Source organism: Chrysochloris asiatica, unplaced genomic scaffold (genome assembly GCF_000296735.1).
Source record: "Chrysochloris asiatica unplaced genomic scaffold, ChrAsi1.0 scaffold00364, whole genome shotgun sequence".
NCBI classification, from domain to species: Eukaryota; Metazoa; Chordata; class Mammalia; order Afrosoricida; family Chrysochloridae; genus Chrysochloris; species Chrysochloris asiatica.
In genome coordinates, this window is record NW_006408882.1 from 1,432,090 (window position 1) to 1,450,165 (window position 18,076).

General features: G+C 43.6%; 1 protein-coding gene across 1 annotated transcript in view; it reads right to left on the reverse strand.

Moving 5' to 3' along the window:
* The window catches only part of RELL1 (RELT-like 1), a 72,741-nt gene that overhangs the window by 2,550 nt on the left and 52,115 nt on the right, over nt 1–18,076 (reverse strand). Inside the window, exons 2-5 of the mRNA XM_006876217.1 lie at nt 17,220–17,444; nt 15,099–15,170; nt 5,397–5,454; nt 4,168–4,404 (exon numbers count right to left, since the gene is read on the reverse strand). Of these exons, the coding sequence (XP_006876279.1) occupies nt 4,168–4,404; nt 5,397–5,454; nt 15,099–15,170; nt 17,220–17,444 (592 nt within the window). The remainder of the gene's footprint in view (nt 1–4,167; nt 4,405–5,396; nt 5,455–15,098; nt 15,171–17,219; nt 17,445–18,076) is intronic.

The window sequence follows — 18,076 nt, forward strand, 5'->3', positions numbered from 1 at the left end:
GTCGGCACCCTGAACTTCTAGCCTTCTAACTATGAGAGGAGTCCTAGGGCGTGGCACTGTAGGATCAGCGCTGGACTGCTAACCACAAGGTCAGCAGTTCAAACCCACCAGCTGCTCCTTGGAAACCCTTGAAAACAAGGTGGTTATGAGTCAGAACTGACTCAATGACACTAAAAACCACTCTGAGAAAAATACATTTCTGTTTGCTAAAGCCACACATTTGTGGTGTTTCTGTTATAGCAGCACTAGATAACTTTGTTGTTGTTGTTGTTGTTAAGTGCCATAGAGTCAATTCCAACCCATAGCGACTCTGTATAGGGTTTCCTAGGAGCAGCTGGTGAGCTTGAACCACCGACCTTACAGTTCAAACTGCTTTGCAGTCTGGCACATTAACCCACAGCACCACACCAGGATTCACTAGATAACTAAGAGGTGACAATATGCACGCAACCAAATAAGGAATAAGGAAGACCGTAGAAGAATTGACGCCTTTGAGTTATGGTGTTGAAGGAGAATATTTTGGCAGCAATGGACTACCAAAAGAACCAATAGATGCATTTTGGAAGAAGTGCAGCCAGAGTGCTCCATGGAGGCCAAAATGGCCAAACTTTTGTGTCTCATACTTCTGACATATTGTCAGAATTGACCAATCGCTAGAGAAGGATATCATGTTTGGTAAGGTGAAGGGTCAGAGAAAAAGTGGAAGACCCCCAACGAGATGGATTGGCCATGTGCCAGCATCAATGGACTCAAGCGTGGCAACAGTTATGAGGTTGGTCCAGGATCGGGCAGTGTTTCATTCTGCTGTGCATAAGGTCGCTATGGGTCGGTACCAACTCGATGGCACCTAACAACAACAAAAAACATACATCCATTCACAACTTCTACCTGCACAACTGAGTGGCATTGGAAACATACCTCACATTGGGTCACCATTCTCCCTATTTCTACCCATACTGTTTCATCACCATGAATTTAGACTCTGTCCCTTGAGAGTTCTCATCTGTGCTTTAGCTCAACTGCTGTCAAACTGAACTCAGATAGCTAGTTCTTTATAAGAGCACAATGCTCAAGGCAGACATTCTTTATTAACAGAGCAAAACTGTAGTTTAGCCATGGCATCATGGGATAGTTTTTAGTCAAGGATTAAAGATTATTTCTGGGCGATAGATTTGAGGGTTTCCCAGTTCTCGATGGATCCAGTAAACCTGATTTCCATATGAATTTGAAGCTCTTTTTCACAATTTTCCTCCTTTTTATCAGGATCTGTTTATTGGGTCTTTGATCAAAATATTCAGCCATGGTCTCATGGCAAAGGACAGGAGGTAGTAATTCAGGAAGGCAATTGGACCAGTAGTCCACTTTCTTCTCTGATTCCTGGTCTCCTCCTTCCTCTGCTGTTCCATGTGATCAGAAACCAATTGTTATACCCACTTGGTGTCCTGGGTGGCCACTCAGAAACTTTTACCACCGTGAGCACTGTTCACTCAACTGGGAGGTAGGAAAGACATTCTACACACAATGTTAAGCCAGTGGACTGGATGGACACAGGAAACCAGGATCCTAATGAATGAGCTCATTTTTATTAAGGATCAAGAATAAGATGAAGGAAGAGATTTTCATTAAGGATTCAAAAAGACTTTAGAGAATTTCTGTCAAATTGGCTTTTTGTCTTGGATCGTTTCCTATAAGCTGTTCTCTATTTCTGTTCTTAATTTCACTTCAAACCATCTAAAATAAATGCTTCTCTGTCCAAAGTGAGATCTTGCCTCCAACTTGAGAAAGAGGAAGACTAAGAAGGTGAATAACAAAAGAAAAGGGGAAAAAGTTACAAATCTATTCTGAGGAACTGTAAGACTCTCTGCAACACACACTGAAAAAACAGCCTGTAATAGTACCTACCCCTGCTACACAAGACAGATGACTGAACACACAGGGTACTTTGACAAAGCAAGTTCAATCGGAGTTTAAAATTTCATGTTTTTCTTTTAAACTTACAAAATACACTTTTTCCAAACAAACAAGCTACAGGTTGTCAGTCCAGTTTGCATCTATAATTTCCCATGGCTCTGCTTCTTAATAAACAGTATGCTCATAAGCGGCACTGTTCTGCTGAAAGGGGCAAAGAATTCTCCTCACTGCTTGTGCAACACATGATGAAACTCGGCAGAACTAAAATAATATAAGAGTCAACATTTCCTCAGCACTTAATAAGTGCCAAAAACTGATCTAAGGCCTTTATGTGAGTCATTTGTTAGCCTTCATAGCAACCCTATGATTTATGTGTTTTGACAGAGCAGGAAACTGAGGCACAGAGAGAGGTAACAGCTTGTAAGTAGTGGAGCTGGGATTCGAACCCAGTCTGCCTCCAGTATGCATGATCCTACCCACTACTTAGAAACCTTTTTAAGTGTAGCAGGAGTATTACAGGCTGAATTGTGTCCCCAAAATATGTGTCGTAAATCCTAATCCTGTTGTTGTTAGGTGCCATCCAGTCAGTTCTGACTTACAGGCACCCTATGCACAACACACAACACTGTGCCTGGTCCTGTGCCATCCTCACAACTGTCGTTACACTTGAGGCCACAGCTGCTGCCACGGCGCCAATCCATCCCATTGGAGTTTATCCTCTTTTTCATTGATCTTCCACTTGACCTAGCATGGTATCTTTCTCCAGGGACTGGTCCCTCCTGATAATGTGTCCCAAGTATGAAAGACAAAGTCTCGCCATCCTGGACTGTAAGTAGCATTCTCGTTGTACATTTTCTGACACAGATCTGTTTATTCTTCTGGCAGTCCGTTATACTTCTAATATTCTCCTCCAACACCATAACTCAAATGCTTCAATTCTTCTACAGTCTTCCTTATTCACTGTCCAGCTTTCAGATACATAGGAGGTTATTGAAAATGCCATGGCTTGGGTCAGATGTGCCTTAGTCCTTAAACTGGTAAACTTGAACACTTGAAAGAGGTCTTGTGCCCAAGTGCAATAGGTCATTTTATTTCTTGACGGCTGCTTCCATGAGTATTGATAGTGAATCCATATATTAACCCTATGCTGGTGAAAATAATACCATTTGGAAAAAGGGAATTTTTTTATTATGGTAACTAGGCCATATCAGGGTAGGGTGTGTATTAAAGCTAATCACCTTTGAGATATATAAAAAGAGCAGATGAGGCACAAAAGCAAGCTTGCACCATAGGGGAAAGATGGAGGCCACACGAAACTTTCCAAGAAACTGAGATAGACCAAGAACGCTGAGAAATGGACACAAGAGTTTTCTCACAGAGCAGACACCACCTTCTCCTGGAGCTGGGCCCTGAATTCGAACCTGAACTGTGAGAAAACACATTTCTCCTCTTTGAAACTGCTCATTTGTGGTATTTCTAAGAAACTAAGACAAAGTAATTCAGTCCCTCTGGTAATCAACGCAATAGAAGTGCAAAAGTAACTTATACAAAATTAAACTGATCCACTGCCTGAACTGCAAGAGGTTCACACATCACACGGGGGCCATAAATACAATGCACTTTGGTGCTGAAAGTCCCAGGAAACAGTTGCGGTGACCTCAGAGGAAGCAGTCACAGTAGTTCTTTACAGGGAACCTCCGTAGCAGAAACTGGAGAACTGTGGATTAAAACAATCTTCCAGGCTCAAGGCTGGACCGCATATCCCAGCTTCCAGGCAGCGAGGTGTGGCCAGGTGACTGAGTGTCAGCAAGTACCACATGAGCAGAAAGGGAACGTACTGTGTGCAGGTCTGCTCATAAAAATTCTTGTGATCAATCCTCCTCACACCTTCTCCGTTAGCAAAGTCAGCAGAACCACACACAGATGGACAGCACCTGGGACCCGGATGACAGCTTAGAGAAGCTCCACCCACTGACCTCTCTCATCACTAGAGATCCAGGGCTCAGTCTGGTACAGCTTATGATTACTTTTTGACCTTAATTAAAGTACCTCACATGTGATCTAAAAATAACTCCCTCATAAGAGTCTTCTGTAGTTGGAAAAATCCAGGACTCAGACCAGAAATCATTCTAAAAAGCCCAGAGATATAAGGTGTGCCAGGCTTGGAAACACATACTCTATCTAATGGGCCAATGCAAATCCACCCTCAGAGCAGCCACATCACACACAAAGCAGAAGCAAGAAAGGGGCTCTCACCTGCCAACTGACAGGACGGTGACTTCTCCTTGGCGCCTTAGCCGGCCCTCTTTGGACTTGTTGGTGGGTTTTATGAAGTGCCAACGTTTGTGCCTACACCGATTGCACACGTCCCTCTCCACAGGACCGCCCACTGTGTGTAGATGGTGGCCACAGACGTGCTTCCCAGGCGTGCCCCCAGGTGACAAAGGGCCGGGGCTCACAGGTGGGCTCCCAGGAGTGCTGGGGGTCACAGGGCTAAGGTGGAGAGGAAAAGGACGATGGAAATGTTACATAAAGCAAACACCAACTGAGACCAGCCTACTCCCTCAGTGATCTACAACTCAGTGACCTTGGTGGTGGTGGTGGTGTGCTGCGTAGTCGGTTCCAACTCACAGGGACCCTGTGTAGCATTTCTGAGGCTGTAAATCTTTACGGGAGCAGAAAGCCTCATCTTTCTCCTGTGGAACAGCTGGTAGTTTCGAACTGCCGACCTTGAGGTTCGCAGCCCGATCCATAACCACTACACTACCAGAGCTAGACCTCCTTATAATGACCATGCTGTTGTTGTTTGATAAGTGTTATCGAGTCGGTTCCGATCCACAGTGACCCTGTATAGGGTTTCCAGGGAGTCACTGGTGAGCTTGAACTGCCAACCTTGCAGTTCAAATGACTTTGCAATCTGGCACATTAACCCACAGCGTCACACCAGGACTCCTATAATGACCCTAGGACTCCCTAAAGACACATGGATGGCTCAGGATGGCAGAAAGCAGCCACTGTCCCACTGAAAGCTGACCCACCAGCACGTTTAAGAAACGTAGCCCACGGCTGAGAAGACAAAATCAAACATCACAGACCACCCAACTTTCTGGTGCTCTTTAAATGGTTAATATTAAACACAGGAGCAACAGCAGCTTCCTAGGATTAATTGATGTTACACACCTTACTCCTCACTATCAACTATTTCATCATCTGACACTCAGCATTAATGATAACAGTGATGGATCTACTAAGTGACTATGGTGCACATTAATGACACACGTCTGGCAGTAAATGTGGAACTAGGTGAGAAACGCTGGCTGTGATGTGGCTAGCCAATGATTCTCAGTGGTTTGGTATCTATGAACTAATGTCATTTGGCACTGATGTAAAGATGCAGTTAGCCTCCATTTTTCACAGTGCTGATTTCACGTACCAGCCTGGTCTTTGGAAGCTAGCCACTCAGTAACAGGGGGAGGAGCACTTGCCTTTCAGGATCAACCATGCTGTTATCTGCTACCATCGCCTTTAAAATATCAGCATTTGCTAAGGAAAAAATAAAAAATTAAAAATAAATTTAAAAGATGACTACTCACACGCTTATCACATCAGAAAGGCAGAGAAACACCTAATCCAATGGCTTTAAGTCATAGATGAGGTCCCGGGGCCCTACAGAAAAACTGTTGTACCCACGGTCACCCCAAGATATGATACCATCTGTGACTCACTTTCACCACGCAGGAATTGAGTAAGCGACAGAGACTCTATCCAAAGTAACACAAGATCGTTATCCATACAATTCAGAAGAATGTATCTCTTTTCTCCTCTCACACCAAAGGCGATACTGCTCTGCTGCATTGAGCTTATTTTGGAAAATATCATAGGTAAATGTTTGCTTGAGAAACTGAAGGACTTTGCTCCTGACCAACAGAATGGCATTGCAACTACCCCAAATGACACTGAATGGGCTGGCTTGAGCTTCCAATCTCCCAGGAAGCCTGGGTCTTTGTTACACCTGGAGACCCTCCCCTCCTGAAATTCCAGGTTTCAGGAAAATCTCCATACCCCTGCCCAAATCTCCATACCCCCGCCCATTGTAAACTCCCCAGAACTATACCCAGACCACATGGCCTATAAATACCCTAGTCTGTAAGGGTTCTTGGTCTCCTTTGGTGACATTAAGAGTACCCCCTCCCAGATCTACTCTCAATAAACCTGCCGGCTGTAGAAGCCAAGACTCTTTCTTTCTTTCCTTCTTACAGAAACCTACATTGTAACTTGTATGCAGCAAAACAATGCGTCCTAAATTATGGATACCCATATAGTGCCATAGCAACATAGTGTCAAGTTGACCCCACATTAAAATCCAATGTGGGAAAGGGGTAATTTTCCAGGTAGCCATTGATAAATATACAAGCTACTACCCCTTAAGGCCAGATCGCTTAAAATTTCAATATTGATCACAACATGAAAGTTCTCTACTGAGGTCTTAAACTAGACTTCTAATTTGTTTTTAAATCCAAATTTGTAGGTAACAGAAGCAAAATGAATTCAAGTTTCTTGGTGTCCCTCCTTGCCTGCACCACATTATTGTCACCTCTTGTAGAGCAGTCAAAAGTCCTTGGGTGGCACAGTTTGTGCTAGCCTGCTCATCTAAAGGTTGGCAATTCAAACCCATCACCCCTGATGCCACCACAGAGGAAAGGTCTGGTAAACCAGCCTCTGTAAACATTTGTTGTTGTTATGTGCCGTGGAGTCAGTTCCGACCCATATCGACCCTGAACATTGTTTCCAAGGCTGTAAAATCTTTACGGGAGCAGAAAGCCTCATCTTTCGCCCGCAGAGCAGCTGGTAGTTTCGAACTGTTGACCTTGCGGTTAGCAGCCCAATTCGTAACCACTACGCTACCAGAGCTCTGTAAACATTACAACCAAGCAAACCCTAGGGAGCACTTGGTACAGGTCAAAATTGGCCCAACAGCAATGGGTTTGTGCTTTGGGTTTAAAATAGACTGGCCAGAATAAAAACCGGAAGTAGATGTTCAAATTTCTCCCAGGTATTTAATTGGCAAGACCTAATGTTATTGAGTTCTGGTGTGGCGCTGTGGGCTAATGCATCAGACTGCAAAGCGGTGGTTCAAGCTCACCAGCTGCTCCTTGGAAACCCTATACAGGGTTGCTATGGGTCGGAACCAACTCAATGGCACTTTACAACAACGTTATTAGTCTCACCAATTAAGAAGCTAATTAAGGAGCTCTAGTAGCATAATGGTTATGAGTCGGGCTGCCAACCTCAAGGTCAGCAATTTGAAACTACCAGACAGTCCTCAGGAGAAAGATGAGGCTTTCTGCTCCCATAAAGACTTCCAGCCTTAGAAACCCTATGCAGGGTCACTATGAGTCGGAGCTGACTCCATGGCTTACCACCATCAATGTTATTAGTGGAGTCCTGGTGCTGGAGGATAAACACTGAACAAGGTCAGTTTGAACTGTAAAGTCAGAAGTTCAAACTCACCAGCTGCTCCTTGGAAACTATACAGAGTCACTATAAGTCAGAACTAACTTTACAACACTTAAACTAACGATGTTATTAGTGACTCCTATTCTTTTCCATTGACTTTAACCACAGTAAATTCTCTAGAGAGAAAGAAAATTCACCATCATGTGCACTAACTACAACATTTAACGTTTTATAAACCTCAATTGACATCCCTGCAGGAGGAAGATTAAGTCTAAGTCCAACACAGCAGGCTGAACAGCCTGAAGAGCTGGTCTCTCAACGTCTTATTGCCCCCTAAAGGAGACTTTTTTGACAATTTTTCCTAGTCATTCTCCTATGCGATTGTAATAATACGGCAGATAGACTATATGTGCACCTGATGGTGTCCTGTACGTAGAGCTGTGTTTTACACACAATTTTCTGGAGCCATGGAAGCTGGATAAAACCCTGAAGCTACTGTGAATCCCTAAGGTAATCTTTTAAATGTCAAACTAAAAAAAATCCCTGAAGTCTTTTCGTTGTTTCTTGCTAAGTGCCGTGGAGTCGGTTCCGACCCATAGCGACCCTGAACATGGTTTCCGAGACTGTAAATCTTTACGAGAGCAGAAAGCCTCATCTTTCTCCTGTGGAGCAGCTGGTAGTTTTGAACTGCTGACCTTGTGGTTTGCAGGCCCAATTCATAACCACTACGCTACCAGAGCTCCTTAAAACTAACTAATAAGAATGTCTGCTTTGAGCACTGTGCTCTTTCAAAGACTGTTGTTAAGTGCCGTGCCATTGAGTGAATTCCGACCCATAGCGACCATGTATACAGGTTTCTGAGTAGCAGCTGGTGAGCTTGAATCACTGACCTACCTTGCAGTTCAAACAGCTTTGCAGTCTGGCACATTAACCCACAGCGCCACACCAGGACTCCATGAGATCAAACTGACAACGGGATCTCAAAAGGCTAGACAGGAAACTGTGGGGTGAGTGAGTTTACATTAAGGGGCGAGGAGCACTTCAGACAAGGAGAGTAAAAGGGTTGAATTGGAAGAATGTAATCCAGGATCTTCAAAAAGTGCATGGGAAAAATCTTTATAATTGAAGTCGTCTTTCACATTTTTTGGAACCACCTTTATCATTTAGTGCTATCAGTCATTTTCTCTTTGGTTAGCATTAAGGACTCAAAGAAATAATTGTCTTTCTGGTCATGGGCTTGGGGAATATACAATGATGTAGCATTCACATATACTTTGCCCTCATTTACCAAACATCAGAAGTATACACGTAATGAAGATTCACAATAACAACAATAAAAAGTATTACAGTGGGATGTTGTTGTTGTTAAGTGCCCTACAGTCAATTCCGACCCATAGCGACACTGTATAGTGTTTCCAAGGAACAGGCGGTGAGTGTGAACTGCCAATCTTGTGGTTCCAAGCAGATCTGCACTAAAGTACATTAACCCACAACGCCACATCAGGACTCCATGCTAGGGATAGCATGAATTATTACCAATTAGAGGCTTTTTTTTTTTTTTTAATAAGCTCTAATAGATACCACCTTTGGTATGGATTACATCTCAATGTACAGAAAACAAAAATCCTCACCACTGGACCAATAAACAACATTCTTATCAATGGAGAAAAGATTGACGTTGTCAAGGATTTCATTCTTCTTAGATCAACTATCAACACTCACAGAAGCATCAGTCAAGAGATCAGACGACATATTGCATTGGGCAAATCTGCTGCACAGGAACTTTTTAAAGTGTTCAAGAGCAAAGATGTCAGCTTGAGGACTAAGGTGTGCCTGACCCAAGCCATGGTATTTTCAATAACCTCATATGCATGAGAAAGCTGGACAGTGAATAAGGAAGACCGTGGAAGAATTGATGCTTTTGAGTTATGGTGTTGGAGGAGAATACTGAACGTGCCATGGACTGCCAAAAGAACCCACAGATCCATTTTGGAAGCAGTGCAGCCAGAGTTCTTGTTGGAGGCCAAGATGGCCAAACTTTGTCTCTCATGCTTCGGACATATTGTCAGGAGGGACCCGTCTCTGGAGAAGGATATCATGTTTGGTAAGGTGGAGGGTCAGAGAAAAACAGGAAGACCCCCTAATGAGATGGATTGGCCAAGTCGCATCATCAATGGACTCAAGCATGGCAACAATAATGAGGCTGGCCCAGGATCGGGCAGTGTTTCGTTCTGCTGTGCATAAGGTCACTATGAGTTGGTACCAACTCGATGGCACCTAACAACAACAACAGATACCGGAGAACATCAAATTATAAACAGACTCCAGGAAGATACAATATTAAAACCATGACTTCCGCTTATTGTGTGGACTCCTAGTTCTCCAGTAACTCACTCTTAACTCCTTGTTGTAGTTAAGTGCTGTCAAGTTGGTTCTGACCCATAGTGACCCTCTATAGGGTTTCCAAGGAGCAGCTGGTGAGCTTGAACCACCAACCTTAGGGTTCAAACCGAACTTGCAGTTCAGTGCATTAACCTGCAGCACCACACAACGATTCCCCTTTATCTCCTTGAAATATGTAATTAAGTAAACACCCTTGTCTGTTGTGGATGAAGTCCTGAAGAACAGATTCAAGTTTCTATAACACACCCTTCACACCCATCCTAGCTGAGGAAAGTGGAAATGTGGAACCAACACCCTCCCCCACAACCACACACACACACACACACACACACACACACACAGGCCAGTCTTTGGACTAAAGCCTGGTCTATGCCAGAGAAGGACACTTCAGTAATCTGCCCCCTGGGAAGACTTTTGGCTTCCGGTAATGAGAAGACTTCCTAGCATAACACCATCATTAGGATTTAACCACATGCCTTATTTTGGTTGTGAAATTACTATAGAAAGCAATAATCTAATTAGGCTCTACTGAACATGTATTTTCTCCTTCCACTTTACTCATAACTACAGTAAGCAATAAAAGCTAGTTTTCCCTACATGTGTCAACACCTGCCAACGACACTTCTTTTCCGCTCACAGGCTTCTAGAGAATTAAAGGAGTCAGTTTCACGACAAGGGAAACAATCAGCGGCCCGTGAGTTGATTCTGACTTTTGGAGACCCTGTTGTGTCAAGGCCGAACTGCAATCCATCCACAGGGGTTTCAATGGCTGACTTTTCAGAAACAGTTCACCAGGACTTTCGTCTGAAGTTGAATTTTCAATTCACAACAACCATATGGGACAAAGTACAACTGCCCCATAGGATTTTCTAGGCCGTAACCTTTACAGGACTATGTTACCAGGAGGATTGAAACTGTGTGCTTAACCATGGTGCCACCAGGGGCTCCCTAACAAATGCACATCAGTGTAAAGGCCTGGTAACTCAGCTGTGGTGTGAGAGACATTTTCCAAACCCTCCAATGAGGGGCATCAAATAGTTCATGGAAACATTCCAATCTCTTTCAATTCCATTTTTCCACAGACTGCTGGAATCCTCCTTGTATAATTCAAGAAGACTCCAATGGCCACACAAATACTATTCAGTTCCTCAATATTTGCAAATTCAGATTCAAAGGCCGCATCATGGCTAACACAAACTTTGAGATTAGGAATAATGTTAATCATGTGTAGGTCAACCACTTAGTCTACCTTCCAAGAGGTGTTTAACATTTATTTATTTAATATTTATGTAGCATTCAGGACATGATGTGTTTAAAACATAAGTAAGAAGTCAGCATGAGTGCAGGTCAAACAATACCCCATTTGCCAACTTAAAAATGCGCAACAGAAAACCACTTTTATGCCATGATTGCAAATGTTTACAATGTACATACAGGCAAAGAAAACCTAAATAAAGTGGGGAATGGAAATTCAAAGGCAGAGCTTAATTTTATTTTATCCTTCTGTTTTCTTCATTTTTACTGAAAAATTATGCTGTGTTTGCAACTTTTAAAAAACTCAGAATGTTAAATTAACACTAATTCCAATCAATCAGGGGAGCATCGTGGCTCCATAGAATAAGCACTGGACTGTGAACCACAAGGTTGGTGGTTCGAGCTCACCAGCCACTCCTTGGGAGGCAAATGGAGCTTTCTACTCCCATACAGATTTAAACACCTCAGAAACCCTACACAGGGCTGCTGTGAGTCGGAACCCACTCCACAGCACTTAACAACAATAACTAATCAATTGCGGATGAAAATTGTCCATCTGGGAGGTCTAGAATAATGTTAAGCCCAGAGTTATGTTCATGATGGAAACAAAGGTAAGAAAAAATGCATTTGATCCACAGAGCAGAAAATTTCAGCCTTAAAGCCAAACTTTAAAAATGCTAGGTAATAAAACCAGTATGAGACTCCAGGGTGTATCTAATCACCTGCTTGCGGTTTGGAAGCTAGAAAGTGCCAGGTGGAGAAGGGTGCCCAGTGAGATCAGATGTCTCCTGGGTAGCCAGGGAGAAGAAACAAGGGTGACATGAAAGAACAGAACCACTACTTGTCCCCACAGGTCACTGAAGACACCACCGGAACGTGTGCATGGTTAAAGGGAGAGAAGAACAGAGTCAAGATTAAGACCGAAGGGAAAAGGAATTAGGAAGAAGAGGAGAAAGACTGAAAAATGTATCTCAAGTGTTACTCTGGGGCACCTACTGCTTGTTTACTAGATGAGACGGTAATCAACACAGTGGAATCAAAAAGGCCACTTTCCAATAAGGAAAAGGACATCATTAAAGCAAGACAGGAAGGGGGAAAAAAAAAAAAAAAACAGTCCTGTTTGCCCACAAATTGGGAGATGAGGGAATTATATAATATTGCCCTTATAACTACAGTCTTTACAGGTAAAAGGAAAGCTCACACTTCAGACAAGATGGTAACAGAGACCTGGGCAAAAACCTGCTGCTGTGCCATCTGGGTTTAGTTAGTTAAGCACACGGGGCCTCGGTCCAACTGCAACCTTAGAATAAAGCATCTGATTCATGGGCTGACTGCTGTTAAGTGCCATCAACTTGGTTCTGACTCACAGTTACCCTTCACAGGGTTTCTGAAGAGCGGCTGGTTGAGTTTGAATCCCCAATCTTACAGTTCAAACCAACCATGCAGTCAGTCCAGTGCTTATCCTACAGAGCCACACCAGGAAAATCCTTAGAACAGGCCTGGTACATGGCACACATTTGATAGGTGCTATGAAATCTATAAGGAGCTCTGGTAGCTTAGTGGTTACGAGTCAGGCTGCTAACCTCAAGGTCAGCAGTACAAAACTACCAGCTGTTCAGCAAGAAAAAGACGAACCTTTCTGCTCCCATAAAGATTTAGAGCCTCGGAAACCCTGTACAGGGTCGCTATGAGTCGGAAACAACTCCATGAAGCCTATGGTGTGGTGTTGTGGGCTAATGCACTGGACTGCAAGATCTGTTTGAACTTCAACCAGTCACACCTCAGAAACCCTATACAGGGTCACTAAGGGTCAGAACCGACTCGATGGCACGTAACAACAACAAAATGAAGTCTATACTTAAGAACTTTAGCAAAGATTTCAGAGCTGACTTATTTCCATCAGTTCAGATGTTCTGTACCTGCCTCATCTGGAGACACTAACTTACAGCTGCTTCAGCTCTCAAGATGAGTCCTGGAGTGGCACTGTGGGTTAATGCACCAGACTGCAAAGACATTTGAACTGCAAGGTCAGCGGTTCAAGCTCACCAGCCACTCCTTGGAAACCCTATACAGGGTCGCTATAGCTCAGAACCAACTCACCAGCACCGAACTACAACAATCAGCTCTCAGAAGGCCAGCCCCCATAGGCCTCAGAGCTCCCAAAGCCACGGGAGGCAGTTTCAACTATGAAAGGCACAGAGGCAGTGAGGGAAACTTGCAAGCCTTCCTCTGCACACATCTGCAGTGGAGGGACCTTCACTGCGAAACACATCTTGGTGTGTTTCTGGTACAAGTTTAAAAAGCACTTTTGAATGTAAAAGAAACATGCATCATTGATTATTCAGGATTTATATCACCAAATATTATGCCCTGAGAAAAGACTGTGGAAGACAGAGAGCAAAATCTCGGTGTTCTGGATGTTTTTAAAAACAGTATTTTAGTAAGTTTGGGTATCAGATTTTAAAGACTGCAGCAAAGTGAAACCTTCAAGTGAGAAGACAGGAGAGGCAATGTTATATGGTCAACGGGACACTGCATTTGAAGTCAGACAGAGCTGGGCTGCTTCCTAACTATGAATATGTTGTTAGGTGCCATTGAGTCCGTACCGACTCATAGTGACCCTAAAGCCATTCACCTGTGCATTAAAATGGGTATAATAATACCAACTTTATAGTGCTGTTTTAAGATTAAAGAGATAACACATAAAGCATCTTGAACTAAGCCAAATATGTAAAAATGCACTCTATCAACAGCAATGAAAATTATGCCCAACAGTAACTGTGAAAACTTTGGAGTCGATGTGGTTGAAGAGCGAGGTTTACTTAGTCAAAAACATTGACAAACAAACCGCAGGCTGGGCCAGACACAAGCCTTTACTGAATGCCGAAGATATTGGCAGGGTGGGATGGGGCTGGGGGTGGGGAGGACCGAGAGCCAGTATTTACTCATTTATAGAAGCAGCTGAATTGTTGGACAAATGGCTCAGTTGCCTCAGTGCATATTGGATGAGTCTGCCCTGAACAGAACAAAGATGGAGACTGAAGGAAAAGTTATTTAATTTTTAAATAGTCCTGTGAAGTCACAGTACAGGAATCTATAGCTACCAAGTGTGGGTACCCAATGCACCTTAGCAGTTACTGAGGACATAGTATCCTATCAAGATCATAACCAGTGTTCAGACCAATGATCCTGATTTATCCAATCAAGATTAAATTAGTCCTTGACTCAAGAAGCAGGGCACCAGAACATATTTCAGGTGGGGGTGGGGGTTGCTTGAATCTATAAAGAACCAATTTCATAAAAGTTTTCAAACTTGAAACACATACCATTTGAATGCTTAGTATACTACGCATGCACCAAGTCACAACAATGCTGTGATACAGACATTAAGTGTGCCCAGGTGGTGTAAATGGAGCCCTGTGTGTCACGGTAGGATAAGCACTATACTGCTAACCTCAATGTTGATAGTTCAAATCCATCAGCTGCTCCTCAGAAACCCTATGCAAAGTCGCTATGAGTCAGACCTGACTCGATGGCCCTTAACAACAAGGCGGTGCAAATGGTTAACACACTGGGCTGCTCACCCCAAGGTTAGAGGTTCAAGTCACCCAGAGGCAACTTGGAAGGAAGACATGGTCATCTATTTCCTAAAGATCAGCCAGTGAGAAAGCCCTATGGAGCATAGGTCAACTCTGACATACATGGAGTCACCATGAACTGGAATCCACCCAAGGGCAACTGGTGGTACACGGTATTAATACCCTCGTCCTACACATGAGGAAGTGGCGGCTTTGTGACTTTCCCCAAGTCATACACACCCAGTAAGCAGAGAAGCCAGGGTCGCTAGGGCTGGTGCTACGACACACACATAAATTGACACTTAGAAAACTCATGGCTATGAAACCCTCCTGTGACCATGGATGTGGTCAGCTCACGCTGGAAACTCACACACTCCCAACTGATCACTTCAGAAACACTGACAGGAGGGTCCACACATACCCTGTCTCCTCAGAGCAAGTGTTTACTGTAATGTAAGAATACTGAATTGTTCAAGACCAACAAAGTGCTCATACCTTCATTTTTCATGATATAGTGGACAATCTGCCCAACTGTGTCACTGTTTTCATTCATGCTGTCATTCAGTTCTGAAAGAGAAAGGGGAGAGAACATGTTACCATAGACTCCCTGCATCAAGTCAAACCTTTAAACCTTAGAGTGCAAGATCTCACTCAGCAACCTCCAGAAAGCTCTGGAGATCAAACATGCTGTTGAGACGAGGCTGTGTTCTGTTGGGCCCAGATTACATATAGCACAAAATGTAGGCACACCCTTGGCAAAACAATCGTAAGAAGAAAGTACCAGAATTCTCCACTAAGCTCAATCTAGAATATGCTTTCCTAAGTACCTTCGGACTTTCCAGGCCACAGCTGTATGCATTTATACCAGGTCCCGCTCTGGTCATTTCTGTCTCATCCTTTCCTTCAATCTCTTTGGTTTATTTACTTGTAGACTTACTATGAGTTTAAATTATTAATTTCTTTTGAAAATTCATTATTCATCCATGTTAGAAGATTCCTCTGAATGTTTAAATACACTTCCAAATTACCTTAATTTGGGCTTTGATTATTTGTCCACAAACTCAGTTTGCTTTTAGAAGACTTGACCGTTTGTGATGGCTTTTGAAAATACTAAAACCTCCACTCTGAAACCAATCAGTGGGATTTGTTTCTAGGAGGTTTGAAACACTTCATCCTAATTCACAGAGAGCCAATCAATGCGTGCTAGGTCTGACACATTTACTTGGACAAGCATCAGCTCCAACCAAAAGGTCAGCTGTCCACCTACACTAATATAAACACTTGGTTTTGAAATGAGAAGCAGACTGCTAAACCACCCGACGGAGGAACTGCGAAGGGTGAGAGGAGGAAGGCCTGCTTTCTGTTGACAAACACTCAGCTTTGGTTTGCTCATAAGCTTATACATGACTCATCTCTACCACAAAGGTCAGTGGGGGTGGGAAAAACCAACAGCTAGGCAAGCTGGCAAGGAATGAGGAAGCTCCCCCCACAACACTCCCCAGGCTCACCGGAGGGGAGTGACCTACTCCAAATGTCACCTTTCTGCAAAATGCTGCTCTTTGAAGACCTAAAAGGAGCTGGGAAGAGTTATTTCCTATCCCCTCAAAATGACCACTTCTCAGAAACTTTACACAGGGTCGCTGAGTCAGAGCCGACTCGACAGAACTTAACAAGACCCAAGTCAGGAAGCTGCCAAACAGGATGAAAATCTGTGGAGAAAGCAGGAGTTCATCTCTCAGGGTTTTCTGAAAGCTAAGAAAGAAAAGCAAGATTCCCCTTAATTCTAAGAGACCACAGCATTCTCCACAATCATTTATTTTAGACACATAAATTAATTCTAATCACACAGATTTAAGACAGAACTCCCCCAACAAAAGTAAGTACCATAAAAATTTAATTTTCTCACCATTCTTATTAGAATCTCATTTAATAAACATACTAAGGGTTAATATTTGCTATGTATTCATTAAGTGTCAAGCACTGAATGCCTCTTCTCTCTAAATTTCACAATAATTCAAGGAGGAGATTACTGTTCTTATTTAGATGCTATATAAAGAAACAAGAGGTTCAGAGGATATAAACTGCCCAGGACAAATGGCTTCTTGTTGTTAGGTGCCATCGAGTTGGTACAGACTCATAGCGACCCTATGCACAACAGAATGAAACTCCTGTGCCAACCTCACAATCACTGGTACGCTTGGAGGCCACATGGCAAATCAGCATAAATTGTTAAGTAAGTAAAAGTCCCTGGGCAGTCCTATCAGTTAATGTGCTTATTAGCTGCTATCCAAAAGGTAGGTATTTCAAGTCTACTCAGAAGAACCCTAGAAGGAAGGGCAGGTGATACAGTTTTTAAAAACTTAGCCACTGAGATCTCTGGCACACACAGGGTCATCATGAGTGAGAATCAGCTCAGAGGTACCTGGTTTTTAAATAAATCAAAGCAAGGATTCAAACTCGAGGCAGAATTACTGAAAGGCCTACACTTACCCTGCACCACCTGCAGTTAAAATAGATCATTTTGTCCCATATAAAGATGGAGAACACAAACTGAGTGGGTTCTTATTTAAAATTCTCCCCACTCAGCTCCCTGTACAAAGAATCCAGGTTACTTACCTATCTTTTCAACCTTTTCCTCTTCGACGTCTTGTTCGGCTTCTGTCGTACAACGATACCCTTTCTTCTTAAGCAGGTGGCAGATGAGGACGCCAAAAAGACCCATGATGAAGAATACAGGGACAAGCGCATACGCGATGTATCTTGCATGTCCATTCTCAGCACTATTGGTGGGTGATGGCGTTGTCTCTGTTCTGGAATGCAGTGTGTGGCCACCCTCACTGTCTGCAGGAGGAAACACACACAGTTGCCTTAAATGTCTTTCGGGGGCAAGGAAAGCCTGACCCCTTCAGGAACTTGCCACAGTACCTCAGAGGCTGCTCCTGAAGCCACGGGGCATGCCAAGACTGGGGTCTGGCAGCACCTGACACCCACGGTGAGCACCCAGGCTTGAAGCAAACGTCTGAGTTCACATCCTGTGGCTGCTGCACACCGCTGGACCCTTCCCTGAGTAGTTGCTTTTAAAACCTCTTCAGCTCAGTCTCTACTTCTGTGGATGGAGGTGCCAAGTTTTGGTGGAGGACCCAGCACAGAGGCAACACATAAACAGCAGGAACACAGACTCCAGGGCCACAGGTTTGATTTCCTAGCAATACCACTTTGCAGCTAGGTGAACTGAACCTCTCCATGTCTCTGCCTCCTGTGGAATGAGAAGACTACCGAGCCCTGGGGGAGCAGTGGTTAAGGCACTCCACTGCTAATCCAAGGTCAGTGGTACAAACCCACCGGTTGCTCTGGGGGAGAAACCTGTAGCAGTCTCCTTTTGTACACATGGTTGTGTTGTGGTTAGGTTCCCATCGAGTCGGTTCTGACTCTCAGTGGCTCTATGTACAATAGAACAAAACAATGCTCACTCC